At 38.1% G+C, this 27,469-nt stretch overlaps 1 protein-coding gene across 1 annotated transcript; it reads right to left on the bottom strand.

Annotated features, from left to right (window-relative positions):
* Positions 1-1,702: 1,702 nt before the first annotated feature.
* On the bottom strand, positions 1,703-25,658 carry LOC131252146 (GDSL esterase/lipase At1g09390-like). The gene is made up of 5 exons (XM_058253022.1): positions 25,248-25,658; positions 9,230-9,433; positions 6,045-6,217; positions 4,180-4,453; positions 1,703-1,940 (listed from the first exon to the last, which is right to left on the bottom strand). The coding sequence occupies exons 1-5, from the start codon at positions 25,654-25,656 to the stop codon at positions 1,723-1,725; spliced, it is 1,278 nt and encodes a 425-aa protein (XP_058109005.1). The 5' UTR covers positions 25,657-25,658; the 3' UTR covers positions 1,703-1,722.
* Positions 25,659-27,469: the final 1,811 nt, after the last annotated feature.

Raw genomic sequence — 27,469 nt, 5'->3', positions numbered from 1 at the left:
TGTTGTTTTGATGTAAATGATGTGAATAGCTTGTAAACCTTGATGAAGGTTGATTTGCCTGGCTTTGTATGGATTGAGTGAGGTTTTGGGTTTGATTGGGAGCCCTTCTATTATGATGAATCCTGTTCTCTCTAATAATTGAATTCTCTTGGTGAAGTCACCGGGGATAAAAAAAGAAAGAAAAGAATCTTCCGAAAGTAGGAGGAACCTAATGGACGGTCAGATTGATATTTAATTGGGAGGTCAGGCTGTCCCTTCATAAGCTATTGCTTGCTGGCTAAAAAGACTTAAAATGAGTGTTGGTGTCCATGCGATTTTCAACTTTAAAACGACTTTAAATTCAGGCTTTAGTGTTAGTTGTAAGAATTTTATAAGGTGGGCTTTATTGATCAATGGTTTGGATTGTCCTAAGGGTTGGATAGTATGATTGGGAGAAACAGTGGACCCCACTTAGTTGTGATTCATCTAAAATCATGTAAGGGGTGGTGCGCAACAACTGTTTTTGAAACTCAATTATATTAAAGGAATTGGGTTCTCAAGCTTGTATATGACTGAAGCTTTTCATCCCAGTGCTTCTTTAAGGGTGTAATGTATAGAAGACTTAAGCATCTAGCCTACAGCAATGGCATCTCAATTAGGTATGCCCTTCATACAGCTTCATTGATTTCTATATTTGATGCTATGCACTGTCCTTTGCAATTCCGCGTAATGTTTACATTAGAATGTTGTTGTTTTTCAGCTGAGCTCTCGTGCCTCATGCCCTTAGATTTGGGATCACTGTCATTAGATAGGGTGTTACGTTCATGGTGGCCCACTTCAAAAAGAAGGAACCTAATGGATGGTTTAGATTGATATTGATCATCCACGTGCACCTGAGCTTGAAAATTTTCTTCTAGTAACATGGTAATTAATTAATGGGTTTTCCAAATAGGGATTGAATGGAAACATCAAGTGGTTCATGCCTCCAGAAATTATTCATAATCTCCACCACCCACCAGTTCTATCAGGGCAGCCTACTGGCTCTGGTCCGTCTGATGTTTCTTGAACTGACGGTGGGCACGTTTTTCATCCTCAGATCATTTCCATGGTTGGGGTTATGCAACTTTGCAGTTGCAAAAATCTTCACCAATGACAGTAGGAAAGGGTTTATGTTGCCGCTCAGTGGATGGCTTACTATCTGCTGGCCTGTCCCAATGTGGTGGGCCACAGCCTAATGTGGGACGACATTCACCCTCTCAGTTATAATTTGAGGGTACCGAAAAAGTTGCAGAGGCAAAAAATCTGAACTCTTAAGTTATCCAAAGAGGAAGTTGGATCCTTTCTAGACGGGTAACGAAATAATGACTTTTTGAGGTTGGCAGCACTACGTCTTTATCCTGCATGGTCCACATGTTGAAGATCCCGACAGTTCATTTGGTGGGTCCTACCATGGATTGGTGGTTATACGTTAAAAATCAAACCAGTCGAGCAGTTTTGAGGATTTAAAATGAAAGGTCGAAGAAAGAATGTCCATTGCCCATATATCATCTGATCAGATGGTTAAGATAATCTGATCACTGTGAACCTGTTTGGATTAAATGCACGCCAATGTACCCAAAATGGGGCCCATTCACTTAAAAAAGGCTAATTGAAGGGCTAAGCCTTCTTTATCAAAGCATCGCTTATTATTATTAATTTTTTTAAAAAGGTACATGGTGATATGATTCGAGTGGCAACAGTTTCTTAGTAGAACTTAGGGAACGGTGTGGATTTCATCATTTCCTCTACAAACCGATGGTTAAAAGCATCAGTGAAATGTAAGCCATCCCAGCTCGTATACTTGCTTGGTTGACTGCATGCTTTGGCAGCTGGGTTTCCCCCACAAGGAACCAGAGGGTTGTAATTAAATGGGTCACCACCAAATCCACAGCAGGCCTTGAATTTCGCCCTATCATCAAATCCTGCATTTAAAAAGAAAAAAAAGGAGAAGCATTTTATTCCATCTCTCCCACACACACCCACAGTGGAGATTTCCTAATCCTATAATCACCTACATGACCATTTGGCCATTCCTTTTAACTGGACCTTTCTTTAAATTAGTTTCTCCCATCAACATGGCTCGTGTAGAAAATTCATACCATGAAAATGGTAGGCCACCATGAAGATGACGTGGCACAAAAAAAGCTCGGTTTGCTCATTAGGTGGGCCCTTCCTGTATATTGAGTCATAATATTAATTATAGGTTGATTCAGTGCTATGGTCAACTTGATAATCAAACAAGCCTGATTTTTGTATTAGCTGATCTTCATAGTAATACTTACTGTTTGCATGGTACGGATATCCTAAATAGATGACATGTTGGCAAGAAAGACCTAGTTGGATTCCATCGTACCTTACCAGATCCTATAGCTTAAAACTTTAGATTTATAGCAGAATTCAATTTTATTTTATTTTATTTTATTTATTATTATTTTTTTAAATATAAATTTTCATTAAAAAATATATATTTCAAGGTAACAATTTTTTTGTTTAAAAACTCGAAAACAACATCATGGTGCTTTCGATCCATCTCTTGATTAAAAAAAAAACATAGTTATGGTCCACAATTTGGATGGTTCGATTTGAGATACTTGAACGCCATATGCTCACCCTGGGAAGGGGGCGGCATATCATGGAGTCTGAAAGTTTTTCTTTTTCTGCTTTCTAGTTTCTCTCTAGGGGGCACTTTACATTTGAGGTCCACTGTATATGTGTATACCATGACATAAATGAAGTGAACCCACTATAGGATGTTTAAAAAATACGATTATCCAATCATTAGGTGGGCCAGACCATAGAAAACAATGAAAAAAACACCCAAAACCTCCAAATGCACTTAGGTGACCTATATAATTGTTGGGCTGGCCTACACCTCAGGCATCTTACCTTTATAGTGGGATGACCCGGTTGGATGGATGAGGTGGCATATAGACTGCACACACCATGATGGTCCCATATGGAAAGTGTTGTAAAATAATCTTAGCCTAAAAATAGATTTATAAATTAAAAAAGTGCAGGTTATTATCTAATGACTATAAAATAATTGAACTATTAGGTACAAAAACGTGGAGTTTTTTGGGTGATTATTTATGCTTTTCTATGGGTGTCCATCACATTTTCATGAGGGAAAAACCTTGTTGGACAGGCGATATGTCATATGAAAACCATAGTGGGCTCTACTTGCCAACTGGTCAATGTATAACTAGTGTGTGGGCATTTCTCTTTATAAATATAAATGATATAGATTATAATTGGGTTGTAGCCAGGTTCAAGCATGAGTAAGGGCGCATCCACCCCAACCCAATTATTAATCAGACTCAAATTAATATCCCAACCTGCACTCACACCCATTTAACTACAGTCATACACAGCCCATGGGGCCAGGCTTTGCTAGCCTGCATATCCCACTATAAGGATGCACCAGGCTAGAAGAAGTCTGGGAAGTGGGTCAGGTGGAATCATATCCTTCTCCACCCCAAGAGTTAAACACTAGAGTCCGAACCCAGCACGTAAGCCAGGCAATTGGGTTTGGGCATGGTTTTAAGACTCGCATGAGTCCCATGCAGGGATCCAAACGCCGTGCGACACGCTCCTTTGCGACTCCTAGATTAGAAGATGCAGTTTTGGCATAATTCGAGGTGGGTTGTACCACAAATTTGAAGGATGTCTAATCAATCAATCAATTCATTACCACTCTCTCCCCATTAGTCAAAGCAACCCATGTCCTCATCCACGCTATCCATGCCCTTTCCCCGAGTCAACTTGGACTTGGTAGCACCTGATCCTGTTCGATACCATGAGTCACCTCCTGAGTCAGCTCGACTCTCAAACTCACTCAGAATTGAACACTAACTCCATCTGAGTTGCCGAGTCTTTTAACCAGGGGTTCACACCAGGTCTCAGACCCACCATCCAAATACTCAGACTAGCAATGTTAAATAAGCTGCAGTTGCCAGGCTCACTTTAATTCCTTTGGGCAGATGGAAGCCCATGTCCAAGCCCACTAGGCAGCGGCTGATAACAACAGGCCCAGATCCAACCATGGAGCTGTAGGTTTGTACCAAACCTGACCCAGAGTGGGTTTGGCTCTGGCCGGTCTGCGACCGGGCTAACCCATATCAGTTGCCATGATAGCTAAAAGCAAGGAAGAGTAGTAATTACCATATCTGGCTGGGTTGGCTATGGTTTTCAACATGAAGCCATAGATGTCTGCGACCATGATGTTGATATGTTCAATCTGGTGAGTGAGGATTGCAAGTGCCTTCTCCAGCTCATTGTTCGAGTATCTTGCCACCTGATTGTAGTCTTTGAGACACCCCAATCCATCCGTTGAATTGAAGGGTCCTGATGATCCTAGGGTCAGTACCATTGGGGTGCATCCAATGGCTGGGATGTTGAAGACTATGAAATTCTTGGCCCCTTCTTTATAGAGATCCTGAACACACAAAAAGAACAATGGTGTTATGAAATGACCTGATGATAGGGGTGGACATGGGCCGTTCCTGTAGGGCCGGACGCAGCCCAACTGTCACTCTAGGGTCCAAGGCCCTCCACAGCATGACAAGTGGGGCACATCGTTGGTTGATCCAGACCATTGGATTGTTGGTTCCAGTCATGGATTAAGCATGCCCTGAAACCATCCGAAGTTCTAAGATCCCAGCCAACAATCTGGGGCGTTTTTTCAGTGGAATGTGGCCCATTGCCATATTTTTTTCCATTAACCGTCCATTTATACACTGTAAATCGAAAATTTGCAATGACCGATGGATGGGTGTTTTGAGGTTCATTCCATCCACGATGTGTCCCAGCATACCAGTGGTCTAGATCACAGAACCATGGGCCTCATTTATCAGAACAAAGAACCAAAGCCTACCATCAAGAATCCTGAACACATGCACCATTCTCTTTCCTGCGAGATTGTCACTTGTTTTACAAAATCATAATCAGATCTGAGCAAAAAGTGGACCACACCATTAAGATCACTTGGGGTCAAAAACAAGGCAATCCACTCATCATTCAGGTTACATCATAGAAATCAATTGACAGCCAATGATCTAAGTCAATGTCTGATGAACCGACAATCGGCAGCTAGTGATCGGTTCAGGCCTGCCTGGATTACGAACTCTAGGCTGGGCCTATTAAAACAATGATTTGCCTGGCCCAGGCGTGGCTCATTGCCAGCTCTAATCGCTTTACCCACCTATCGTGATGTTTTATTGAAATCCAATCCGTCCATCATTTGTGTCCTATCCTATTCTTATTGAACTACGAAACTTAGTAGATCCAAAACTCATGCAAGCCACACCATGTAAAATCTTGCCTAGTATCTATGAAATCACGTGTTGTGGCCCACCTGAGTTTTGGAATGGCCTGTATTTTTTTGGTATCCATTCATCCTGGTTAGATACATCTTCTGAATGGGCTAGATGAAACATAAAAACAGAGTGAACCGCATATACAAATCTGGAAGTTTTTTAATGGTGGATGTCCTCATCCCAACTGTTACCAGCGGTGTGGCCCACCTGAGTTTTGGATCAGCTTGATTTTTTGTCTTCTAGGAGAAAAACAAGGGGCTTGATGATAGACAGATTACAACATCATGATGGGCCCAACTTGTCAATTTGTAACGTTTGTATTCAATCAGGACTCCTTGGATGTTCTAATGAGAAGGATCAGACACATTAGCTGTATCATAAGTTACCATGCATCCTTTCTTTTCTCACCACATCTCCAATGTGTAGAATATCCACTCCGTACGAAAAGTGGGCCACACCATGATCACCTGATAATAAAATTGGACAGATCCACTCATCGAGCAGGATGCACCATCAACTTCAACGGACAGCAAGTGCTCTGACTTACCATACTGGTGTGGCCCACCCCACGAGTGGACCGAACTGATTTTCATATATGATAATCATCATGGTATGGCCCACCTTCTGCACTATACATGAGACATTGGCGGGGAAAAGAATATGGTTGTATCTGATCATTTCTCATATGTAATTAGTGGGGAGAGTACTCACTTGTACGGCCTTGAAGATTGAGGAGATGACACGTGGCACGATCTCCTCCATTACAAAGGGTGGGGCTGAAGCATTCAAGAAGAGACTGTTGAGGATGTCATTAACACCAATGAATATCATGTATAACCCATCCTCGAATGACTTCACTTCTGGAACGTGTGAAACTAAGCAATCTGTCCATGCAAGCACTTGAATTTTAGAGAGAAGAATGATCGCAGCAACAAGTGCCAACGTGGCACACATGTGTGAGATCTAGACAATTCGCAGCATGGCCCACTTGTCAGGTTGGTCAAACGATTATAACAAATGACCAACGGCCAGTATAAACTGTACTAGTGTGGCCCCTCTGATGAGTGGACCTTTGTGCCTTTGGCTATGGTATTTCTGATGCAGGGATGAACGTAATGAGGTTGAGCACTGTCTTCCTCAAGGATAATTACTCTAAATTCACGCAGCGTCTCTAGACTCTTCACGGGGACTTCTCGAATCCAAGAGGAAAAGAACAAGGAAATATCAAAATAAATTCTAGAAAATTCATAATTTGATTAATTGATGAATTAAACGATCAAACTATAACTAAAACTCCTAGAATTTGCAACTTACTATAAATAGTAAACTTACTATTTACAGACGGTCATCATGCCTACTAGTGTAAGGTTATCGGCCAAAAATAGCAAGTGTCCTATTTGACTTCACCAAGTTGTTCTCCTAATTATTCTAAGCAGCTCTCGTGTTGGGCGCAACTCTAAAGCCATCGGATGAAGAGTTATAATCAAACTAAAACTTACTATTTATAGTAAAAACATAATTAAAATAGGAAAATGATCATCAATCTGATGGTATTTCGCAAATTCAGCTTGCGCAACCCTGTGTAGTGGGGTTGGGTGCCTAAAGTAGCTCGTTCTACTCCAAAATCATATATTTTACGTTCGATAACTCATTCCGGATTGCGAGATACGCCTGATTTAAGGTCTGACAGTCTGAATCACTTCTTTCGTTGACTGAGGCTTTTCTGATCCATCTTGGCCATGAAACTATCTGCGACCCGCTCTACATCACGAGCTCTCCATTTTCACCACAATAGAGTTAACTCCTTATGCAAGGGTTTCCTTGTAAGTTTGTAATAAAATATATGTTTTTGTTGACGCAGCACAAGTCCTCTGTATGCATAGAAACATGTTTCAATGATCCAAGCCATTTACAAAATAGATGTTACTGTGGATAGGGATACAAAAGATCTCCAAAATTGAGATATTTTAACCCTCAATCTTTGAACTTTTTTTCTTTCAATATGAGCAGTCCTTTGGACAACCTTTTTGTGGGTCATTGATCATGATTTCCAAGCTTGAAATTTTTTAGACATTTCCAATCAACTGTGCATATCATATGATCAACGTTTTAGGTCACAAAACCACACACACACACACACACACACACACATATATATATATGCACACACACACACTATGCGCTCGACCTCACGATAAGCTCCCGCGAGGTCGAGCTGTGTGGGCCCCACCGTGATGCGTGTTGACCATCAACACCGTGCATTTGATGGGTCCCCTCTAAATTATGGGATATGCCAAAAATCAGCCGTATATGGAACTCAGGTGGGCCATACCATCTAAAATCATGTGAAGACACCGTTAAAACATATACAAACACTTGGTGGGGCCCACCTGAGTCTTGAATGCTGCTGAAACTTGGTCTGAACCCTCATCCAAGTGGGACACACATAATGGATGGGCTGGATTTGCAAACCACATCTCGGTGGGCCCAAAAAGTGATTATGAATGTTTTAATGGTGCACGGCCCCTCCCTACTTCTGTATGTGGTGTGGCCCACACAAGTCACGGATTGACTTGATTTTTGAGAGCTAGGCCCACGATGGAATGGTGCATTTGACTGATGGGGTAGATGTTCGAAACGCATCACGGTGGGGCCCACATAGCTCGACTTCATGGGATGGACTCGTGAGGTGGAGTGCATAGTACCTTTTCCCATACACACACACAAGGAAACGCTCACCTGCGAACCAGTTCGTAGGTATGTAGTACGAACTTTTTCTAGAACCCATCATATGTGATGTGGATCCAAAATCTGAATCGTTCATGTGAAGCAGCACCTCATGAAACATCCCAGGCCCAAGTTTTACTTTGATCTAAAACTTTGATGGCCCATGAAAAATGAAAACAATTTCCTCCCTTAATTTGCATTTCTCTTTGCTATGGCCCACCAGAATTTTAGATCAGGGTCAAAATTTGTCAAATGGGGTTTCATGGGATTCCGCATCACATGGACTGTTCAGATTAGACACCCATGACACATGGGCAAAGGTGCGCACGTGCGTAGGTGCGCAGGGGAGCATGACTCTCTCTCTCTCTCTCTCTCTCTCTCTATATATATATATATATATATATATATATATATATATATATATATATATATATATATATATATATATATATATATATATGGGGATGTGGGGTCATTTAAATGATCCAAACCATTTACACCAAGTCTAAGTTGGGTCGTTCGGGTTTTAAAATATGGTAGTCTTGCAAACTACTAAACTAGAATTGAAACCTGGCTGAGTCAACTCGACTAGTAAAGATTTTGAGCCAAGTTGCTCAATGGTTCAGTCAGCTAGACACGAGTCACTCATCTCCTGGGTGGATATTTATTAAAAATAAAGGTGGTGGTGTTAAAGTCCTTTGATATACATTGATACGCTATCTTTTAACAACTCAAGCCTATGGAGAAGGCGGTTGTTTGACATGTTATTAAAGGGGAAGGTCTTGTGTTTGAACATTGAGCCAAGGCGAGTTTTCGGGTTTTTGAACTATCATTTCAAGATCTATGAAAAGTAATTTGTGATTTTTAAATTTCTATTCTTTACAGAATTTCTAAAATTGGAAAACAAGTGTAATGGTGGAAACTGGAAAGCGTTTTTTTAATTATCCAAACCAGTATCATTTCATGTCGGTGGTGGAATGTTAGGATCCCAATGATTTAAAGAATTTGGCTTGACGCATTCCATTAGTCCTAGGGCTTTTGGCGTATTTGTTAGGTTCTTAGCATTTCCTGATTTTTGAAAAATTAATTAAGAGCCGAAATCCTAAAACTTGTAAATGACTTTTCTCACCTCCATGCCTATCTTAAACTTCTATACCTCAACTACACACCTGATTTGTGCTCGGAATTCAAGGACGCATTAACGCTTCTTTTGAATCTGACGAACTGATCCGTTTGGAGAGGAAGGAAGAAAGGTATGGGTTCCGTGACATTTCTAGCCGTTGCTCCTGAGACTGCAAAATTGATGCCACGTCTGTAGTTTGGGACAATATTCTCGAAATAAGGTTCCACAAAAGGAAATCCCCATTTTGAAGCTGCAAACCATTGTACCATACAATCGATCGTAAGTGTCCAAAGATCAATCTAGACTATTTAGATGCAATGGAAGAGTGCATTTGAGAGCTACCATTAAACAAGTCAATGCAAGATCTATGTTGTTCTTCATATGATTCTATCGTACGTGTCTTGGTTCAAATTCAGATGGTCCAAGGTTGTATATACTTAATTGTATGCTATTGTTGTTAAAATTTCTTTGTTTTAGGTAGCTCTTGAGATCACTGAAAAAAACTTAAATTTATATGCAGTAGTTAGGTGAAAATGGTTAGATTTTTTGAAAAAAGTCCAATATAGAAAAAGAGATTCATGTGGGTTCCACTGTGTTTCACATTTTTTTTTTAGCTTGGTAGTACACCCACTGTCAGTTCACAGTACTTCACTGTTAGCCACCCCCAATAGGGAATCGATACCAAGACCTCAGGTGGGCCAATTTAAAATCGTGCCTAAAGCCTCTAGAGTCATGGGGTGGCCCACCTAATTTTGGAATGATACAATTTTTGGGGCCTCCATCCATCTTGGTGGGAGCATCTTCTGGTTTATGGGACGGCCGCATATAAAAAACAAGGTGTGCCTCATGAACAATCTAGAAGCTTTTTAACAATGGGCATCCCCATCCCAACTGCTCCTAGTGGTGTGGCCGCATGATGATGAATTATATGTCATGCACACATCACGGTGGGCCCAAATATAATGTCCTAGGTTAGGCTAGATTAATGGTTGATGTGTGTGGAAGCAGACCCATCTCAAAGAAGAAAGGTCAAATTAGCTGCATTCCAGGAAGGGTGCATTTATGGTCCAGATAAGTATGGTATTAATTTCCTTTCTTTTGGGTAATGTCTTGATTTATAGTTTTTGATGTTTTCTTGTATCTTGTCTCTGGGTTTTGTAGCCTCCGAGCGAGGTGTGGGATTAGGCAGATATTGAGTTGAGTAAATAACAATAAAAGCTTTGGTGGGAAGAAGCATATCGTTCAATGTGTTTGGAAAGCACACAACTTTTCTTTTTATGTGCAAATTAATGGGATTAACAATCTAAAAGATTTAATGGATGAAAATTACTCCTAACAAACAAGTAAATCATCAAATATGTAAGATGCAAGAGACACTAAGATTTTTTATGTGGAAAATCTTCCGATCTGAAGGGAAAAATCATGGGACCTAGTCTAACATAAATCCACTATAATGAAAATAATGGAAGCACAATCATCAAGAGACCTTACTTGGATATTCCAACTATATCATCCAAAGGTGGATTATAAGCAATATGAAAGAAGGAAAATTTCTCACCAACTAGAGATTATAGAAAATCTCTAACACAACCTTTGGAGAAGTTAATTAGAGAAACTGACATTGTGGGTGGACCCCCACGAACCCGAATGTGAAAAGTTTGGTGGTAGAAGGCTCTTGATCTTCTTCTTCTACAAACCCCCCTCATTTTCTTCTATTTGTCCTCTTTTTTCAAGAAAGAAAAATTTCAAATGTTGCTCTAACTCACTTTAAATAAAAAGAGCCCATTTTCTCTTATTTTACTTACTTGGCTAAAAGACCAAAATACTCCTCACACATGTGGCAAAGGAAACACTACTTAAGCTACACATGTGGGTCCTACCTCCACATGAGGAGGGACCCCCAACAATCTCTTTCTCTCGATTCATAAGGAGGGCTTCACCATGCCCAAACATATTATGCTTATGCAAAACTTATGCTTTTCCCTAGGTAAGGACTTGGTTATCATATCTGAACCATTCTTGTCAGTATAGATTTTCTTAAGTTGTAGCAACTTTTCTTCAAGAGCATCTCGAATCCAGTGATATCTTATATTTATGTTCTTGGACTTGAAATGGAGATTTGGATTTTTACTGAGTTAGATGACACTTTGACTGTTATAATAAACAACATAATTGTCTTGCATTAAGACAAGTTCTTGAAATAATCTATTCACCCACAATATTTCCTTATAAGCTTCTATCATTGTAATATACTCAACTTATGTAGTAGATAAGGCCATACATTTTTATAACTTACACTGCTTTAACATTACTCTCCCTACAAAAGTAAGCATGTACCCTGATATGGACTTCTTGATTCAATGTCTCCAGGCATATCCGCATTTGTGTCTCCTTCTAACACAGGCTTACCACTACCAAAGCATAAAGATACCTTGGATGAACCCCTGAGATATTTGAGAATCCATTTAACTGCTTTCTAATACTTTTTGTTAGGATTTATAAGAAATCTACTAACAACACCAATTACATGTGTGATATTGGACCTTGTTCACACTATAGCATACATCAGACTTCCTATTACCGATGCATAAGAAACTTTATTTATTTCTTTTTTTTTTTCTCACTTAAGGGACTTTACTTACTTCTTAACTTAAGGTGACCTACAAGTGGAGAATCGACAAATTTTGCCTTGTTCATATGGAACCTTTTAAGTACTTTCTCAATATACCTTTCTTGTGATAACTATAGCTTGCCGATCTTTCTATCACGAGAGATATTCATACTCATAATTTGTTATGTGGGTCCTAAGACTTTCATGACAAAGGATTTTCTAAACTCCCTTTTCAACCTATTAATTTTACTAATATCTTGACCAACAATCAACATATCATCAATATATAGCAAAAGAATAATAAAACTATAATTAATTTTTTTAAAAATAAATATACAAATGTTTGAAGCGGTTCTTCTATACACACGATCCACTATAAATGAATCAAACTTTTTGTACCACTAACTTAAGGCCCATTTTAACCCGTATATACTCTTTTTCAACTTGCAAACCATGTGCTCATTGCATTTGACTTCGAAACCTTCCAGCTACTATATATATATATTCTCCTCTAAATCATCATAAAGAAAAGCTGTCTTGACATCTAGTTAACCAATCTATAGGTTCATGCTTGCAACCAAACCGAATACAACTAGAATGGATGACATATTCACCACAGGCAAAAAAATCTCATCAAAGTCAATGCTTTTTTCTCCCAAATCCTTCCACAACTAACCTAGCCTTATACCTTGGTTGTGAGGTCTTTTCCTTATTTTTCAACTTGAATACCCACTTGTTCTTAAGTACTTTATTGTCCTTTGGCAGCTTCACTAAATCATATGTGTGATTCTTATATAAAGAATCCATCTCCTATTGTATAGCTCTTAGCCACTTATCTTTATGTTTATTGGTTTGAGCTTCTTTATAATTCTCAGGTTTACCCACATCTGTAAGCATGACATATTCATGAGGTGGGTACCTCTTGAATGATTAGCTTGCTCTAGTGGACTTTCTCAACTAAGGCTCAATTAGTTGTTCTTGAGGGGGTTGCTTCTCCTGTTCTTTATGTTCAACATCATCAACTATTTCTTCTTGGCTCTACACATCTCCCCCATTATCAGACACTGTGGGAGGAGGAACTAGATCTATATCAATAAGATCATCAACATTAGGCTTGAGCTTTTCAACTTTCTTAAAATTTTCAATTGTTTGGTCTTAAACAAAGACCACTTCCCTGTTTCTGATTACTTTCTTGTCAATTAGATCCCACAACATATAGAAGAATTTTTCATCTGCATAGCCTAAGAAGATGCACTGTTTTGCCTTGTCATTAAGTTTGGACCGCTCATTTTTAGGAATATGTACAAATACTTGGCAACCAAATACCTTTAGGTATTCATAGGAAACATCTTTCCTGGTCCATACTTTTTCTGCAACATCTCCATTCAAAAATAGTCGAAGAAGATAAGTTAGTTAAATAGTAAGTGATTTGCATAGCCTCTCTCCAAAATGATTTTGACAATTTGGTATGTGAGAGTATACACTTGATTCTCTTCATAATAGTGTGATTCATTTTTTTTTTGTTATACAATTGTGCTGTGGAGTTTTAGGAATAGATTGCTTGTGTCGAATTTCATGGCCTTTGCGATATTACTTAAATGGCCCAATATATTCGCCACCATTATCTGTGCAATTAATACACTTCAACAATTTACCTGTTTCCCTTTCCACTATAGCATAAAAATACTTAAACACATCCAAGACTTGATCTTTAGTCTTCAAAGCATATGCCCACACATTTCTATAAGCATCATCTATGAAAGTAACAAAGTAAGAAGTACTGCCTAAAGTTTTTACTTTTATAAGACTACAAATGTCAGAATAAACTAATTCTAAAACATCTATTTTTCTTTGGGGGGGTTTTTATGAAATGAAACTCTATATTGTTTTCCAATCAAGTAATGAATGCAACTATTTAAAGGCCTACCTTTTATGTCGGGGAGTTGCCTCTTAGCGAGGTTTTATAGGCCCTTTTTGCTCATATGATCCAATTGCTTGTGCCATGATCAATAGAAGAATCATTCTCTATTGTGTTCACTTGGGCCTTGTATAGTTATGTTTGATTTTTGTAAGCTTCCACTGTTTGCCACCACAGTGATTGTTATAGCCTTCTTTATCCAATCTTTTCGTATAAATTAAATTAAGCCGGAGATCGGGTACATGTCTCACATCTTTGAGAACCAACATGCAACCAATATTGGTCTCAACATGCACATTGTACCCATCCCTATAATTTTTAAAGATCTAATGTTACCCATCCTTACAATACCAAAGTCCCTCGACTTGTAAGATGTGAAGAAGTCATTACGTGGAGTAGCATGATATGAAGTACCGGTGTCAATGACCCAGTTTGTATCTTGATAAGTGAAATTGTGACATGCTTGTTCATAGCCTGAGAAGATAATAATATCACAATCTGAAACAACCGCAGTTGTATAATTCCATTCTTCATTTTTTTTCATTTTTCTTTCTTCTTCTTCTTTTTGAGCTTTTGACACTTATTATGATAATGACCCAACTTGCCATAATTATAGCAATTAAAATCCTTTAAAAAAAATAAATTGGATTTGCCTATTGACTTCTCACGGTAGTGAGGTTTTGTGCTTTCACTTCTCCCTCAATTTTTCATGACAAATCCTTCTGATTGAGTGGAACCTGAAGATTTTTATATTGTTTCTTCATTCAATAAACTACTTGCTATTTGGCTCATTGTAACTGCTCCATCTGAAGTAGAGTTTCTTAGAGACACCACTAAGATCTCCCAACTGTTGGGTAAAGAACTAAGAAGTAACAAATCCTACAACTTATCATATAACATCATCTTCATAGAAGAGAACTGGTTTACAATACTTTGAATTTTATTCAAATGCTTTGCAATTGGGCTTCCTTCTTTATATTTCAAATTCATAAGCTTCCTAATCAAGAAAGCCTTATTGCCTGCGGGCTTTCTCTCATACAACCCTTCCAATTTCTTTCAAAGTGATTGTACTAAGGTTTTCGTAAACACATGATGAAAGACACTATCATCCAACCATTGCCGAATAAACCCAATGGCTTTTCGGTCTAGTTTATTCCACTCACATTGGTTATATCTTTTAGTTTTGCTCCAAAACTTTTAACAGGCACATACAAGTCTTTGCAATACAATAAATCTTTCAAATTGATTTTTCAAATCATCCAATTATTTTCATTCAAACCCGGAGCTCCGATACCACCTGTTGGGAAACCACATAACTTTCCATTCTATGTATAAATCAATGGGATTAATAATATAAAAGATTTAATGGATAAAAATCACTTTTAATACAAACAAGCAAATCATCAAATATATTGAATGCAAGAGACATTAGGTTTTTTTAATATGAAAAACCCTTCGATGTGAAAGGAAAAATCACGGGACCTAATCCTACACAAATCCAGTATAATTAAAATAATGAAAGTACAATCATCAAGAGACCTCTCTTGGATATCCCAACTACATCACCCAAAGGTTTATTACAAGCAACTTGAAAGAAAGAAAATTTCTCACCAACTAGGGATTGTAGAAAATCCCCAATACAACCCTTGGAGAAGTTAATCGAATAAACCAGCATTGTGGATAGACCCTCACGAATTCGGATTTAAAGATTTTAGTAGTAGAGGGCTCTTAATCTTCTTCTTTTACAAAATCTACTCTTTTCTTCTCTTTCTCATCTTTTTCTCTAAGAAATAAAAACCTGAAATGTTGTTCTATCTAACTCTAAATAAAAGAACTTATTTTACTTGCTTGCTAAAAGACCAAAATACCCCTCACACATATGGCAAAGGCAATACTACATAAGCTATACATGTAGGAATAAAAGATTACTTAGGCTCACACATGTGGGTCCCACCTCCATATGAGGAGGGACCCCAATACAATGAGCAAGAAATCATGGCCAGTATTTGACATCGGATGAAGATTTTTCCTCATCCATCCTGGTGTTAGTGCTATAGGATATACTATAAAATCATGTTAAGGTGAGTAAATACTTTTCTATCATTTTCTCAGGGAATTTAGATTTAAACTGACTATTTTTGGTACTTGCACTCCATGTAAATTCAATTTTAATATGGTTTGCACTGAATCTATAGAGAAAAGAAGGGTGTATTAAGGTAAAAATCGAAGTGTGGGGGCTCATCATCATCTTTAAATGACATCTAATCCATCCATCATATGCCTTGCCTAATGTTAACCTTGGATCCCAAAAATCCAAGTGACCCAAAACTCCCATGGGCTACACCATATAAAATAATGGCTAAAACCTTTGAAATCATGAGGTGTGGCCCACCTGAGTTTTGAATGGCCCTTTTTTTAGGTCTTAATTCATCCTTGTTAGATGCTTCTTTTGAATGGATTAGATGGCATATACCAAACATATTGGGCACCACATACGATTTGGAAGGTTTTTAATGGTGGGCATGGCCCATATGAGTTTTTCATTTAATGGATTTTTGTATACATGGATAATATTAGTGGCTGAACATGATGGATGGTTTAGATGTCGTGAAAACATCACAGTGGGCATCACACCTTGATTTATTCATTAAGGTTATCCTAAAAAGTTTTTGCATTGGATGATGGATCCAATCTCGTAAAAAAACAACATAAGCAAATCAATCATGTTTGGTGTAGATATCAATTCTCTGTTTATTTTGGTTTAATCTCTTCTTATGGGTAAAATAGTTTCATTTCCAACCTTTTACTTTTGTATTTATTTGAAGATTGATATTTCTAACCCTAAAATTGATGTTACAACTCGTAGAGATTATTTATCTATGGTACTTTTTTCTTTACTTAATAATATGAAGACCATGAGACTATAATCGCAGTTGGGGGTGGGTGTGTCATTGTCAATCACATCGAAAGAAACAACTTGATGCATATTTACAAGTAGGGTGGGATTTCATTTCCATGTGGGGGCACACCATGATGTTTTTGTTGGGGTCTCTCCTTATGTTGAGTGGGACTCACGTGTGTGGGCTAAGTAACATTTTAGTGTCACATGTGTGTGAGGGTATTTTGGCCTTTTTGGCTAAGCAACTAAAATAAAAGAAAATGGTCTTTTTCTTAGAGATAGTTAGAGAAACATTTGGAGTTTTTTCTTGAAGAAAAAAGGAGAAAGAAGAAGAGAAAAATGAGATTGTTTGCAAGAGAAGAAGAACAAGAGCCTTCTACCACCATAATCTCTGCATTCGGGTTCGTGAAGCTCCATTCACAATACCGGTTCCTTCGATCGTCTTCTCCAAGGTTTGTGTTGATTTTCTACAATCCTTAGTTGGTGAGAAATCATTTCTTTCATATTACTTGTAATTCACTTTTGGGTGATGTAGTTTATATATTCAAGAGAGGTCTCTTGATGATTGTACTTCTATTATTTTGATTATAGTAAATTTGTGGCGGACTAGGTCCCATGGTTTTTTCTTTCACATTGGAGGTTTTTCATGTAAAAAATCTTGGTGTCTCTTGCATTCTATATGTTTGATGATTTACTTGTTTGTGTTAGAAGTGATTTTCATCCACTAAATCTTTTATATTGTTAATCTCATTTATTTGCACATATAAGGAAAAGTTGTATGGTTTCCCAACAAGTGACATCAGAGATTTGGGTTGGTTCTAATTATTTTATGTGTGAATCATGGAGGCAAGCACAAGTTGAATAGTTAGTTTGAACGGAAACAATTGGATGATTTGGAAAGCCAAGATGGAAGATTTATTGTATTGTAAGGACTTGTACATACCTGTTGAAGGTGTTGGGGTCAAACCAAAACATATGACCGATGATGAGTGGAAGAAACTAGACCGGAAAGCTATTAGATTTATTTGGCAATGGTTATTTTTCATCATATGTCTACAGAAACTTTAGTAGAATCACTTTGAAAGAAATTGGAAGGGTTCTATGAGAGAAAAACCACGGGTAACAAGGCTTTATTGATTACGAAGCTTGTGAATTTGAAGTATAAAGAAGGAAGCTCAATTGCGGAGCATTTGAATGAAAGATTGTGAATCAACACTTTTCTATAAAGATGATGCTAAATGATGAGTTGAAAGCCTCCTTACTACTTAGTTTTTTGCCTGAATATTAGGAGACCTTAGTGGTGTCTCTAAGTAACTCCACTCAAAATGGAGTTATTATAATGCGCTAAGTAACAAGCAGTTGTTGAATGAAGAAACAAGAAAAAAATCCTTGGGTTTAACTCAATCAGAAGCTCTTGTCATAAAAAATAGGGGGAAAAGCAAAAGCAAAAAACCTCACTACCGTGAAAAGTCAAAAGGCAAGTCCAAGTCAAGAAAGGATGTTGATTGTTATAATTGTGGTAAGGTAGGCCACTACCAAAATGAGTGCTGAAAGACCAATAAAAAGAAGAAGAAAGAAAAAGGGAAGGAAAAGCAAGAAGAAAATGACACAACTACGGTTGTCTCAGATGGTGATATTATTGTCTTATCGAGTTGTGAACAAGCATGTCTCAGTTTTACATCTCAAGACACATATTGGGTCATTGACACCGATGCTTCATATCACGCTACTCCTTGTAAAAGCTTCTTCACATCTTACAAGTCAGGGGACTTTATTGTTGAGAGGATGGGTAATAATGGATCTTAAAAAATTGTGGGGATGGGTGATGCGCATGTTGAGGCCAATGTTGGTTGCATGTTGGTTCTTAAGGATGTGAGGAATGCATCTAATCTTCACCTTAATTTAATTTTTACGGGAAGATTGGATGAAGAAGGCTTCAATAATCATTTTGGTGGCGGCCGATGGCGACTTACAAAAGGGTTTCTTGTGGTGTCAAGTGGCAAGAGGTGTTGCACTCTATATAAGACTCAAGCATAATTATGTAGGGCCGAGGTGAATACAATGGAGAATGATTCTTCTATTGATCTATGGCACAAGCGGTTGGGTCATATGAGAGAGAATTGCCTACAAATGCTCACTAAGAAGCATCTCCTTCCAAATGTAAAAGGTATACCTTTAAATAGTTGCATTCATTACTTAGTTGGAAAACAACATAGAGTTTCATTTCATCAAAATCCTCCCCAAAAGAAAATAGATGTTTTGGAAGGTTTATTCTAGTGCCCGTGGTCTCATACAACTGAAAACTCTAGGTAGTGCTTTTTTACTTTGTTACCTTTATAGATGATATTTCCAGAAAGGTATGGGCATATGCCTTGAAGTTTTGGATGTGTTCAGGTATTTTCATTCTATGGTAGAAAGGGAAATGGGTGAATCGTTAGTGTATTCATACAGATAGTGGTGGCAAATATATTGGGCCATTTGTACAGTATTGTAAAAGCCACGGAATTCAACATGAGTAATTCATTCCCAATACTCCACAATACAATGGTGTATCAGAAAGGATGAACCACACTATTGTGGAGAGAATCAGGTGTATGCTTTCATAAGCCAAATTGCCAAGATCATTTTGGAAGAAGCTATGTAAACCGCTTGTTACTTAATTAATCTATCTCCTTCAGCTCTTTAAAATGGAGATGTTGCAGAAATGGTATGAACCAGAAAAGATGTTTCCTATGAACACCAAAAGGTGTTTGGTTGCTGAGCATTTGTGCATGTTCCCAAATATGAGCGAACCAACCTTGATGATAAAGAAAAATAGTGTATATTCTTGGGTTATGCACATGAAAAATTTGGCTATAGGTTATAGGATCCAATTGATAAGAAGGTGATCAGAAGCAGGGGCGTGATCTTTCTTGAAGACCAAACAATTGAAGAATTTGAAAAAGTTGAAAATCCCCAGCCTAGTGTTGATGATCTTATTGATGTAGATCTAGCTCCTCCTCTCATGATATGGGAGAGATGCGCAGGGCAAAAAAGAAATGGTTGGTAATGTTAAACATGAATAACAACCCCCTCAAGAACCACCAGTTGAGCCTCATTTAAGATGGTCCACTAGAGCGAGCCAACTGCCCAAAAGGTACTCACCTCATGAGTTATCATGCTTATAGATGGGGGTGAACTTGAGAACTATCAAGAAACTTAAACTGATGAATATAAAGGGGAGTGGTTAAGAGCTATGCAAGAGTAGATGGATCCTTTGTATAAGAACCACACATGTAACTTGGTAAAGCTACCAAAGGACAAGACAATACTTAAGAATAAGTGGGTATTCAGATTGAAGACTGAAGAGAAGAACTCAGAACCAATGTACAAGGCAAGGTTGTATGTGAAAGGATTTGGGCAAAAGAAAGGCATTGATTTTGATGTGATTTTTTCGCCAATAGTGAAAATGTCATCCATATGGGTCATATTGGGTTTGGCTACAGGCATGAATCTAGAGTTTGAGTAATTAGATGTCAAGACAACTTTCTTTCATGGTGATTTGGAAGAAGAGATATATGTGGAGCAGTTAGAAGGTTTTAAAGTCAAAAGCAATGAGCACATGATTTACAAGTTGAAGAAGAGCCTATATGGGTTAAAACATGCCCCAATGTAGTGGGACAAAAGGTTTGATTCATTTATGGTGGATCATGGGTATAAAAGAACCACTTCAAACCATTGTGTTTTTACTAAGAAAATTTATAATGGTACTGATTTTGTAATTCTTTTTTTTTTTTTTTTTAATGTTGATGATGTGTTAATTGTTGGTCAAGATAATGACAAAATTGACATGTTTAAAAAGGAGTTAAGTAAGTCTTTTGCCATGAAGGACTTAGGACCCGAAAAATAAATTTTGAGCATGAATTTCTCTCGTGATAGGAAGATCGGCAAACTTTGGTTATCACAAGAAAGATACTTTGAGAAAGTGCTTGAAAGATTTCATATGGATAAGGCAAAACCTGTCGGTTCTCCACTTGTAGGTCACTTCAATTTAAGAAGTGAGCAAAGTCCCTCAAGTGAGAAATAAAAAGAAGAAATGAAGAAAGTTTCCTATGCATCGGCAATAGGAAGTTTGATGTATGCTATGGTATACACGAGGCTCGATATTGTACATGCAGTTGGTGTTGTTAGCAAATTTCTTACAAATCCTGACAAAAAGCACTGAAAAGTAGTTAAATAGATTCTTAAATATCTTAGGGGCTTGTCCAAGGTGTGTTTATGCTTTGCAGGTGGTAAGCATGTGTTAGAAGGCTACACAAATGCAGATATGGTAGGCAACATTAACTCCAAGAAGTCTACATGGTAATATTCTTAGTTTTGCAGGGGGAGCAGTGTTATGGTAGTTCAAGTTACAAAAATGTGTGGCCTTATCTACTCAAGAAGTTGAGTAAATTGTAGTGACAAAAACTTATAAGGAAATATTGTCGATGAAGAGATTTTTTTAAGAACTTGGCTTGATGAAAGATAGTTATGTTATTTACTGTGATATTCAGAGTGACATCCACTTTAGTAAAAATCTAAGTCTCCATTCCAAGTCCAAGCATATAGATGTTAGATATCATTGGATTCAGGATCCTCTTGAAGAAAAGTTACTACAACTTGAGAAGATCTATACCAACAAGATGTTGTATTTGATGTCTTAAATCTAGTCGGATACAGGGTCTGTCGATACCATCGACAGTTTGTTAGATGTCACATTCGATGGCATCAAACAGTGCTTGATCCCATTAAGATTTTTTGGATTTTCTCCAGTTGGTCGCTGACCTATCTAGGCACTTTTTTTGATGCCATTGATGGATGTTCGATTGAACCTTCGATGACATCAAAACTGGATTGATGCAATCGAGATTTTATGAAAAATTGAGTTTTTTTTCTGGACAGTTTGGGTGTTAGTTCGATGCCATCGAAGAATAAGTTTCGATGATATCGAAGGATGTTCGATGACATCAAACATTTTGCGCAGAATTTTGCGGATCCACCGGATATACGAAATTTGTTTCCAATTTTATTTGGGATTTTCCCATAGGCTATAAATATGGGAGTAAACAGGATTGAGATATATTCCAAAGGTTTCTAAATAGTTTTTGGGTTTTAAAGGGGTAGAGCAAGGGTGAGATTTAAGGTTGTTTGAATTGGGTTTTTGCTTTCATAGTGAATTTTTGTCGCTTTGTGCCTTGATTTTTTCTCGAAAAGGTTTTCCATGTTAAATCGTTGTGTTCTCCTTTGTGTTTGCTTGGTGTTATCTAATTGTTATCCTAGATTCATCTCTCTGTGATTCCGCCGTTCTCTCAATACAAGAATGGTTCATATATGATAACCAATGCCTTACCTAGAGACAAGCATGAGTTTTATAGAAGCATGACAGGTTTGGACATGACGGAACCCTCCCATGAGTCAAGAGGGATAGATTATTGGGGTCCCTCCTCATTTTGAGTGGGACCCACATTTGTGGGCATAAGTAGCATTTTAGTGCCACGTGTGTGAGGGTATTTTAGCCTTTTGGCCAATCAATTAAAATAAGAGAAAATGGTCTTTTGCTTAAAGATAGTTAAAGCAACATTTGAGATTTTCATTCTTGAAGAAAAGATGAGGAAGAAGAAGAGAAAATTGGATTTTTGTAAGAGAAGAAGAGAAAAAGCCTTTTACCATAAAATCTCAACATCTGAATCTGTGAAGCTCCATCTACAACATTGGTTCATTTGATTGTCTTCTTTAACGGTTGTGTTAGGGATTTTATACGATCGCTAGTTGATGAAAATCCTTTTCTTTCACGTTGCTCGTAATACACCTTTGGGTGATATAGGAAGGATATCCAAGAGAGGTCTCTTGATGATTTACTTCCATTATTGTGATTATGATGGAATTGTGCCAAACTAGATCCTATGGTTTTTTCTTCACACAGGAGGGTTTTTCACGTAAAAAATCTTGGTGTCTCTTGCATTCTACATGTTTGATATTTTTCTTATTTGTATTAGAAGTGATTTTCATCAACTAAATCTTTTATATTAATAATCTCATTGATTTGCACATAGAAGGGTAAGCTGTGCGGTTTTCCAATAGTTTTAAGGGCATACAATCTATTCATCATGTGAAGCCCTCCTATTTTCCTTAGCCCCCCTAAAACTCAAGTGGGCCACACCATGTGAAATCATGCATAAACCCTATAAAATCATGTCTTGTAGCCAACCTAAAACTAATACCTATTCCATTTAGTACTTCAGGTGATTCTGTAGCCTATAATGTAAATCCCATAGCGGATCAATTCCAATGAGCCTTTCAAACTAGTACTTTTTGCAATTGACTCTACTGCTTCTACTTTTGGAATGTCCTGATCTTTTTGGTGTCCATCCATCCGTTGGATGAATCTTTTGAATGGATTAGATGGGATACAACAGTTGGCCCCACATACAATCTGAAAGGTTTCCAATATGGGGTCGTCGAAATCCTAATTGTTCCCTATGGTGTATCCCATCCAAGTTTTGGTTTTTCCTGATTTTTCGGGCACCATGTAGATAAACATGAGGGCACAAATGATGGGCAGATTGGATTTCATTAAAACATCCTGGTAGGCCCCACATGTTGATTTCTCATTGATCTTTAAAGTAGAAATGTTTGTAGTAAATCCATCTACTCTTATCTAACAGAGAAGGAAGAAAATATCATATGTTTTAATGAAAATGTACAAAACTTTGTCTCACACTCCGTTTTGGGTGTTAAAAGTATTTCATTTAGGGTATGTTTTGATACTTGGAATTCAAGAAAAAAAAATCCAATGATGATCTCTATGGAAATTATTGAAACCTGGATTTCCATCTTAAATGTATTTGGATAACAAGTAAAAATCTTATATTTTTCTCACAAAGTATAATACTAGTAAGTAGACTTTATCATTTTTTTAAAAATTTTTTTTTTAAATACCATTCAAACAACCTAAATCGTCATATAGAAGGAAAACTCTTTTCCCTTCCATTGTTTGGCATGAAATCAATTGTTTCCAAACACAGCCTCAGGGCTTGGTTTTCTTTTACTTCATTTTACACAACAACAATACATGAGGGAACCCACTATGATCTTTTAATGATATCCAATCGGTCCATCATGTGAACTTCCTATTGTCCTTAATTCTGAAATTAGGTCCATCCAAAACCGTGGACGACACCATGTAAAATCATGCCTATAACATCTACAATCATGTGTTATGGTTCACTTGAGTTTTGGAATAACCTCATTTTCTGGCTGTCAACTCATCTTGGCATCATCTGAATGAAATAGATGACATATAAAATTAAAAGAAATATTTTTAATGGTGGGAATCCACATACCAACCGTTCCTTGTGGTGTGGCCCACTTGAATTTTGGATTGGCAATATTTTTTGGCCACCAAGGAAATCATTAGGTGCTGAATGTGATAGATAGATTGGATGCCATTTATACATCACAGTGGGCCCCACATAAATTTGTACAATTTTCTTTGGCTGCACAAGGTTGTTTACTAACTACTTGATGGAGCATCTGCATGAGACTCATACCATTAATCTACCAACCTTTACCACCAACATCAGCTATATAGCTGATGTAGGTACGTGTCGTGCGAAGACGAGCGCTGACGCTCCTCGAGCTCCGAGTTTTACAACTGTTCAAAAGAGATCAAAGTTACATGGCCCCACATTGATGTATTTATTATATCCACACCGTTTATCCATTTTTTGAGATCATTTTAGAGCATTATAAAAAAAATGAATCATATCCAAAGATCAACTGGACCACACCACAAATAGCAGCGGGGATAATGATTTTCACTGTTAAAAAATTTGTAAGACCCAACATAACGTTTATTTTCCATCCATTCTGTTAATAGGGTCAGAAATACCTGGATGAAGAGGAAAAACAAATATCATATTGATCCAAAACTTCTGTGACCCCAAAAGGGTTTCAATGGTAGACGTACAATCCCCTGATGCTTTTTGTAGTGTGGTCCATTTGATAGTTGGATCTGTCTTATTTTTCGTCTCAAGCCTTACAACAAGCTCACCAAATGGATGGATGGTTTGGATATAATACATACATCATGATGGGACCCACAGAACTTGCTGACGTCAATACACCAGCTATACAGCTAGGTACACCAGTCAATCCGCTTCCAAATATCCCTTACTTCCTGACGCCACATGAGATTTGGATGAAACAAAAAAAAAAAACAAGTGCCAAGACATCCTTTGATTGGTTAACATACGAAAAGGTCACGTACTTGGATGTGTGGCTCCCACACTGGCTCAGACCCACTTGTATATATGGACCAATCAAGACCCACTTGTATGGACCAATCAATGACCGTGTGGGGACCATTCATCCACACTTTGGTGTACGATTAGCAAAAATGTCTCTTAATGTACATGCATCATGATACCTCTATTCTTCTTTTTATTTTTTATTTTTTATTTGTAAAAATTTTTTAAAGCTAGTGTTTGGTTGCACCAAATATCACGAAATTACAAGATTAATCAGGCTAATTTACTGTAGAATTTCATGATATTTAGTGCAACCAAACACAACCTCAAACAATGAAATAAAACAATTGGGTGGGAATGAGATCTCACCCATGAAGTCAATAATCAATCGACCGTCGGAATATCTCCCAGAAGGGCCATGGAAGAAGGTCGATCCGTATGGTGAGTTCTCTGCATCTGCCAAGAACGGAAATGCTGCCATGAGATTTCCAGTGTCACTAAGTGAGTCCCCAAACACAAAGATCGCTGGCGGAGAATGGTGGCCCAGTACTGCGCCACGATCTCGAAATCCATCACTCTCACTTGCAAAGAAGAAGATGGCCCACACCCAGTATAGAGAAAATATTGGATTTACCATGTTTGAACGGTGGATTGGATTTTGATTTGATTGGTCAGGCGAAGAGAAATAACATGCTTTTATATTATCAAGGTGGTAGACTTGGATATTAACGTTAAATATCTGGGAAATGTAATGTGTTTTGGTTTGGAATAACCGCATATGTTAGTACTGTGGGGCTACCTTCGATGTATATATGGAATCCAAACCGTGAATCTGTGCACTCACTCATGATCATCATGCGTTGCAAGAATCATCACCATCCAAAACTCAGGTGGGACACACCACTAGCAATGTATGATCACGCCTAAAACCTATATATTCAGCTTTTGTAGTCCACCTAGAGAGCTGTACATGAACCGACTTAGCTTGGTTAGCTCGCTCAACTCGGCTTGACTCGAAAAAGCTCGATATGACACGGTTCGAAACGGAGTTCGAGCCGAGTTAAGCTGATTTTTTGAGTTCGAGCTTGCCCGAGCTTGACTCGAGTCGGATCGAACCTCAACTCGAATTGAATCTACTTGGTGACTCAACTATTTTGATATTGATATTGCTCACCAAGTGTTTGATGAAATGACACAATGAAGTACTATTTCATGTGTAAAGATTATCTGGACGATGGGCTAGTACTGAGGAAGGAATGGATATGAAGTAAATCATTACCAAAAAAAAAAAAAAAACTTCATATTATAAAACTGCCCTCAAATCATGATTTTGATGTTGCCGGCCCAATGTTTGATGAGATATCTCTATGCGGTTATTACTATTTTGCATTATGTGAAAAGTTGAAGAGTTGTATGTGTTTACCTAAGCTGCTGACGAATCGAGCTGAGCTGGCTAATCAAGCTCGAGGACTGAGCCGAGCGAAGTTTGAGCTAGGGTTAGCTACTGGCTGAGATGAGCTGTGCCAAGCTCAACTCGGTTTGACTAGTGTATAGCTCAGAGTCCACCTGAGTTTTAATGTGCCCCTTCATCCTCGTGGGGCACACCTAATGACTGGACTGGATGACATATACACAACATGGTGGATCCCACATTTAATCTGGAAGATTCTATGGTGGGCATCTCCCTACCCAACGTCCCTCATTGTTTTCTTTGGTGTGGCCCACTTGAGTAATATATAAGGCTGGATTTTGCGAATTAGTCCGAGCATGAGGAGATGCATTTAATGGACAGGTTCGATGGCACTCAAATCATGGTGGGCCTCACATAGTAGGGTAGTTACAATAATAATTCCCCTTTGATCAGAATCTACTCAGTTTTTTCTAGATGTTAACGAATCGACATCGTTACTTATTTGATTGCAAGGAAAAGGACGATATCTGTTGATTTATTTATTTATCAGGCCGTCTGTTTATTAAACTATGGTCGAGTTGTTTGAGTTTTTAAACTATGGTCGAGATTCACCGTTGAGTGATTGCTACTTGGCACCGTACAGGTGGTTGTGTGGTCAATGAATCTAGACCATCCATATGGTGGGATCTACATTTGATGGCCCATAGTAGTAATGCATGGAGATTGGATGATTTTAGTCCCATGTGACGGTGGACCATTTTCTGCCGTCTATTTAGAAGGGCACAAGTGAACAGATACGATTGTAGGACTGACATAGCATTGTACGGGCACCCTTTTTTGCTAGGCACTTGATCATCATACACGTGGCATGAATGTACGAGGTCTAAGGTCCATGAATGTACGTGAAAAAGTTGACTATGAATACCATCCTAAGTAGCTGATTGAAGGATTTTAAATGAAGTGTCCGATCCATTTATGAAGCTTTGTAGGTGAAGGTTTACCTATTATAATAGGTTTAGAGCCCACCGTTCTTGGTGCGCAAAAATCAGGCTGATCCAAAACTCATGTGGACCACAATATGAAAAAACATACACAGAACTTCTAAAATTACGTGGTGTGGCCCACTTGAGTTTTGAATGGCCTGAATTTTTAGGATGCTCATTCATCCTAGTGGGGCCCA

Source organism: Magnolia sinica, chromosome 7, assembly GCF_029962835.1.
Source record: "Magnolia sinica isolate HGM2019 chromosome 7, MsV1, whole genome shotgun sequence".
In the NCBI taxonomy this organism is placed as follows: Eukaryota; Viridiplantae; Streptophyta; class Magnoliopsida; order Magnoliales; family Magnoliaceae; genus Magnolia; species Magnolia sinica.
Note: the sequence above shows the minus strand (reverse complement) of the source record. Positions and strands in the feature narration are given on the sequence as shown.

Bases quoted from the DNA above. Each gene is read 5' to 3' on its own strand.
- LOC131252146 (XM_058253022.1), bottom strand. From the start codon at position 25,656: ATGCGGTTATTCCAAACCAAAACACATTACATTTCCCAGATATTTAAC. The intron at 9,434-25,247 runs GTGAGATCTCAT...AATGGTTTGCAG, and splicing joins ATTGATTATTGACTTCATGG to CTTCAAAATGGGGATTTCCT. The intron at 6,218-9,229 runs GTGTGTAGTTGA...TTGCATGGACAG, and splicing joins GAATTCCGAGCACAAATCAG to ATTGCTTAGTTTCACACGTT.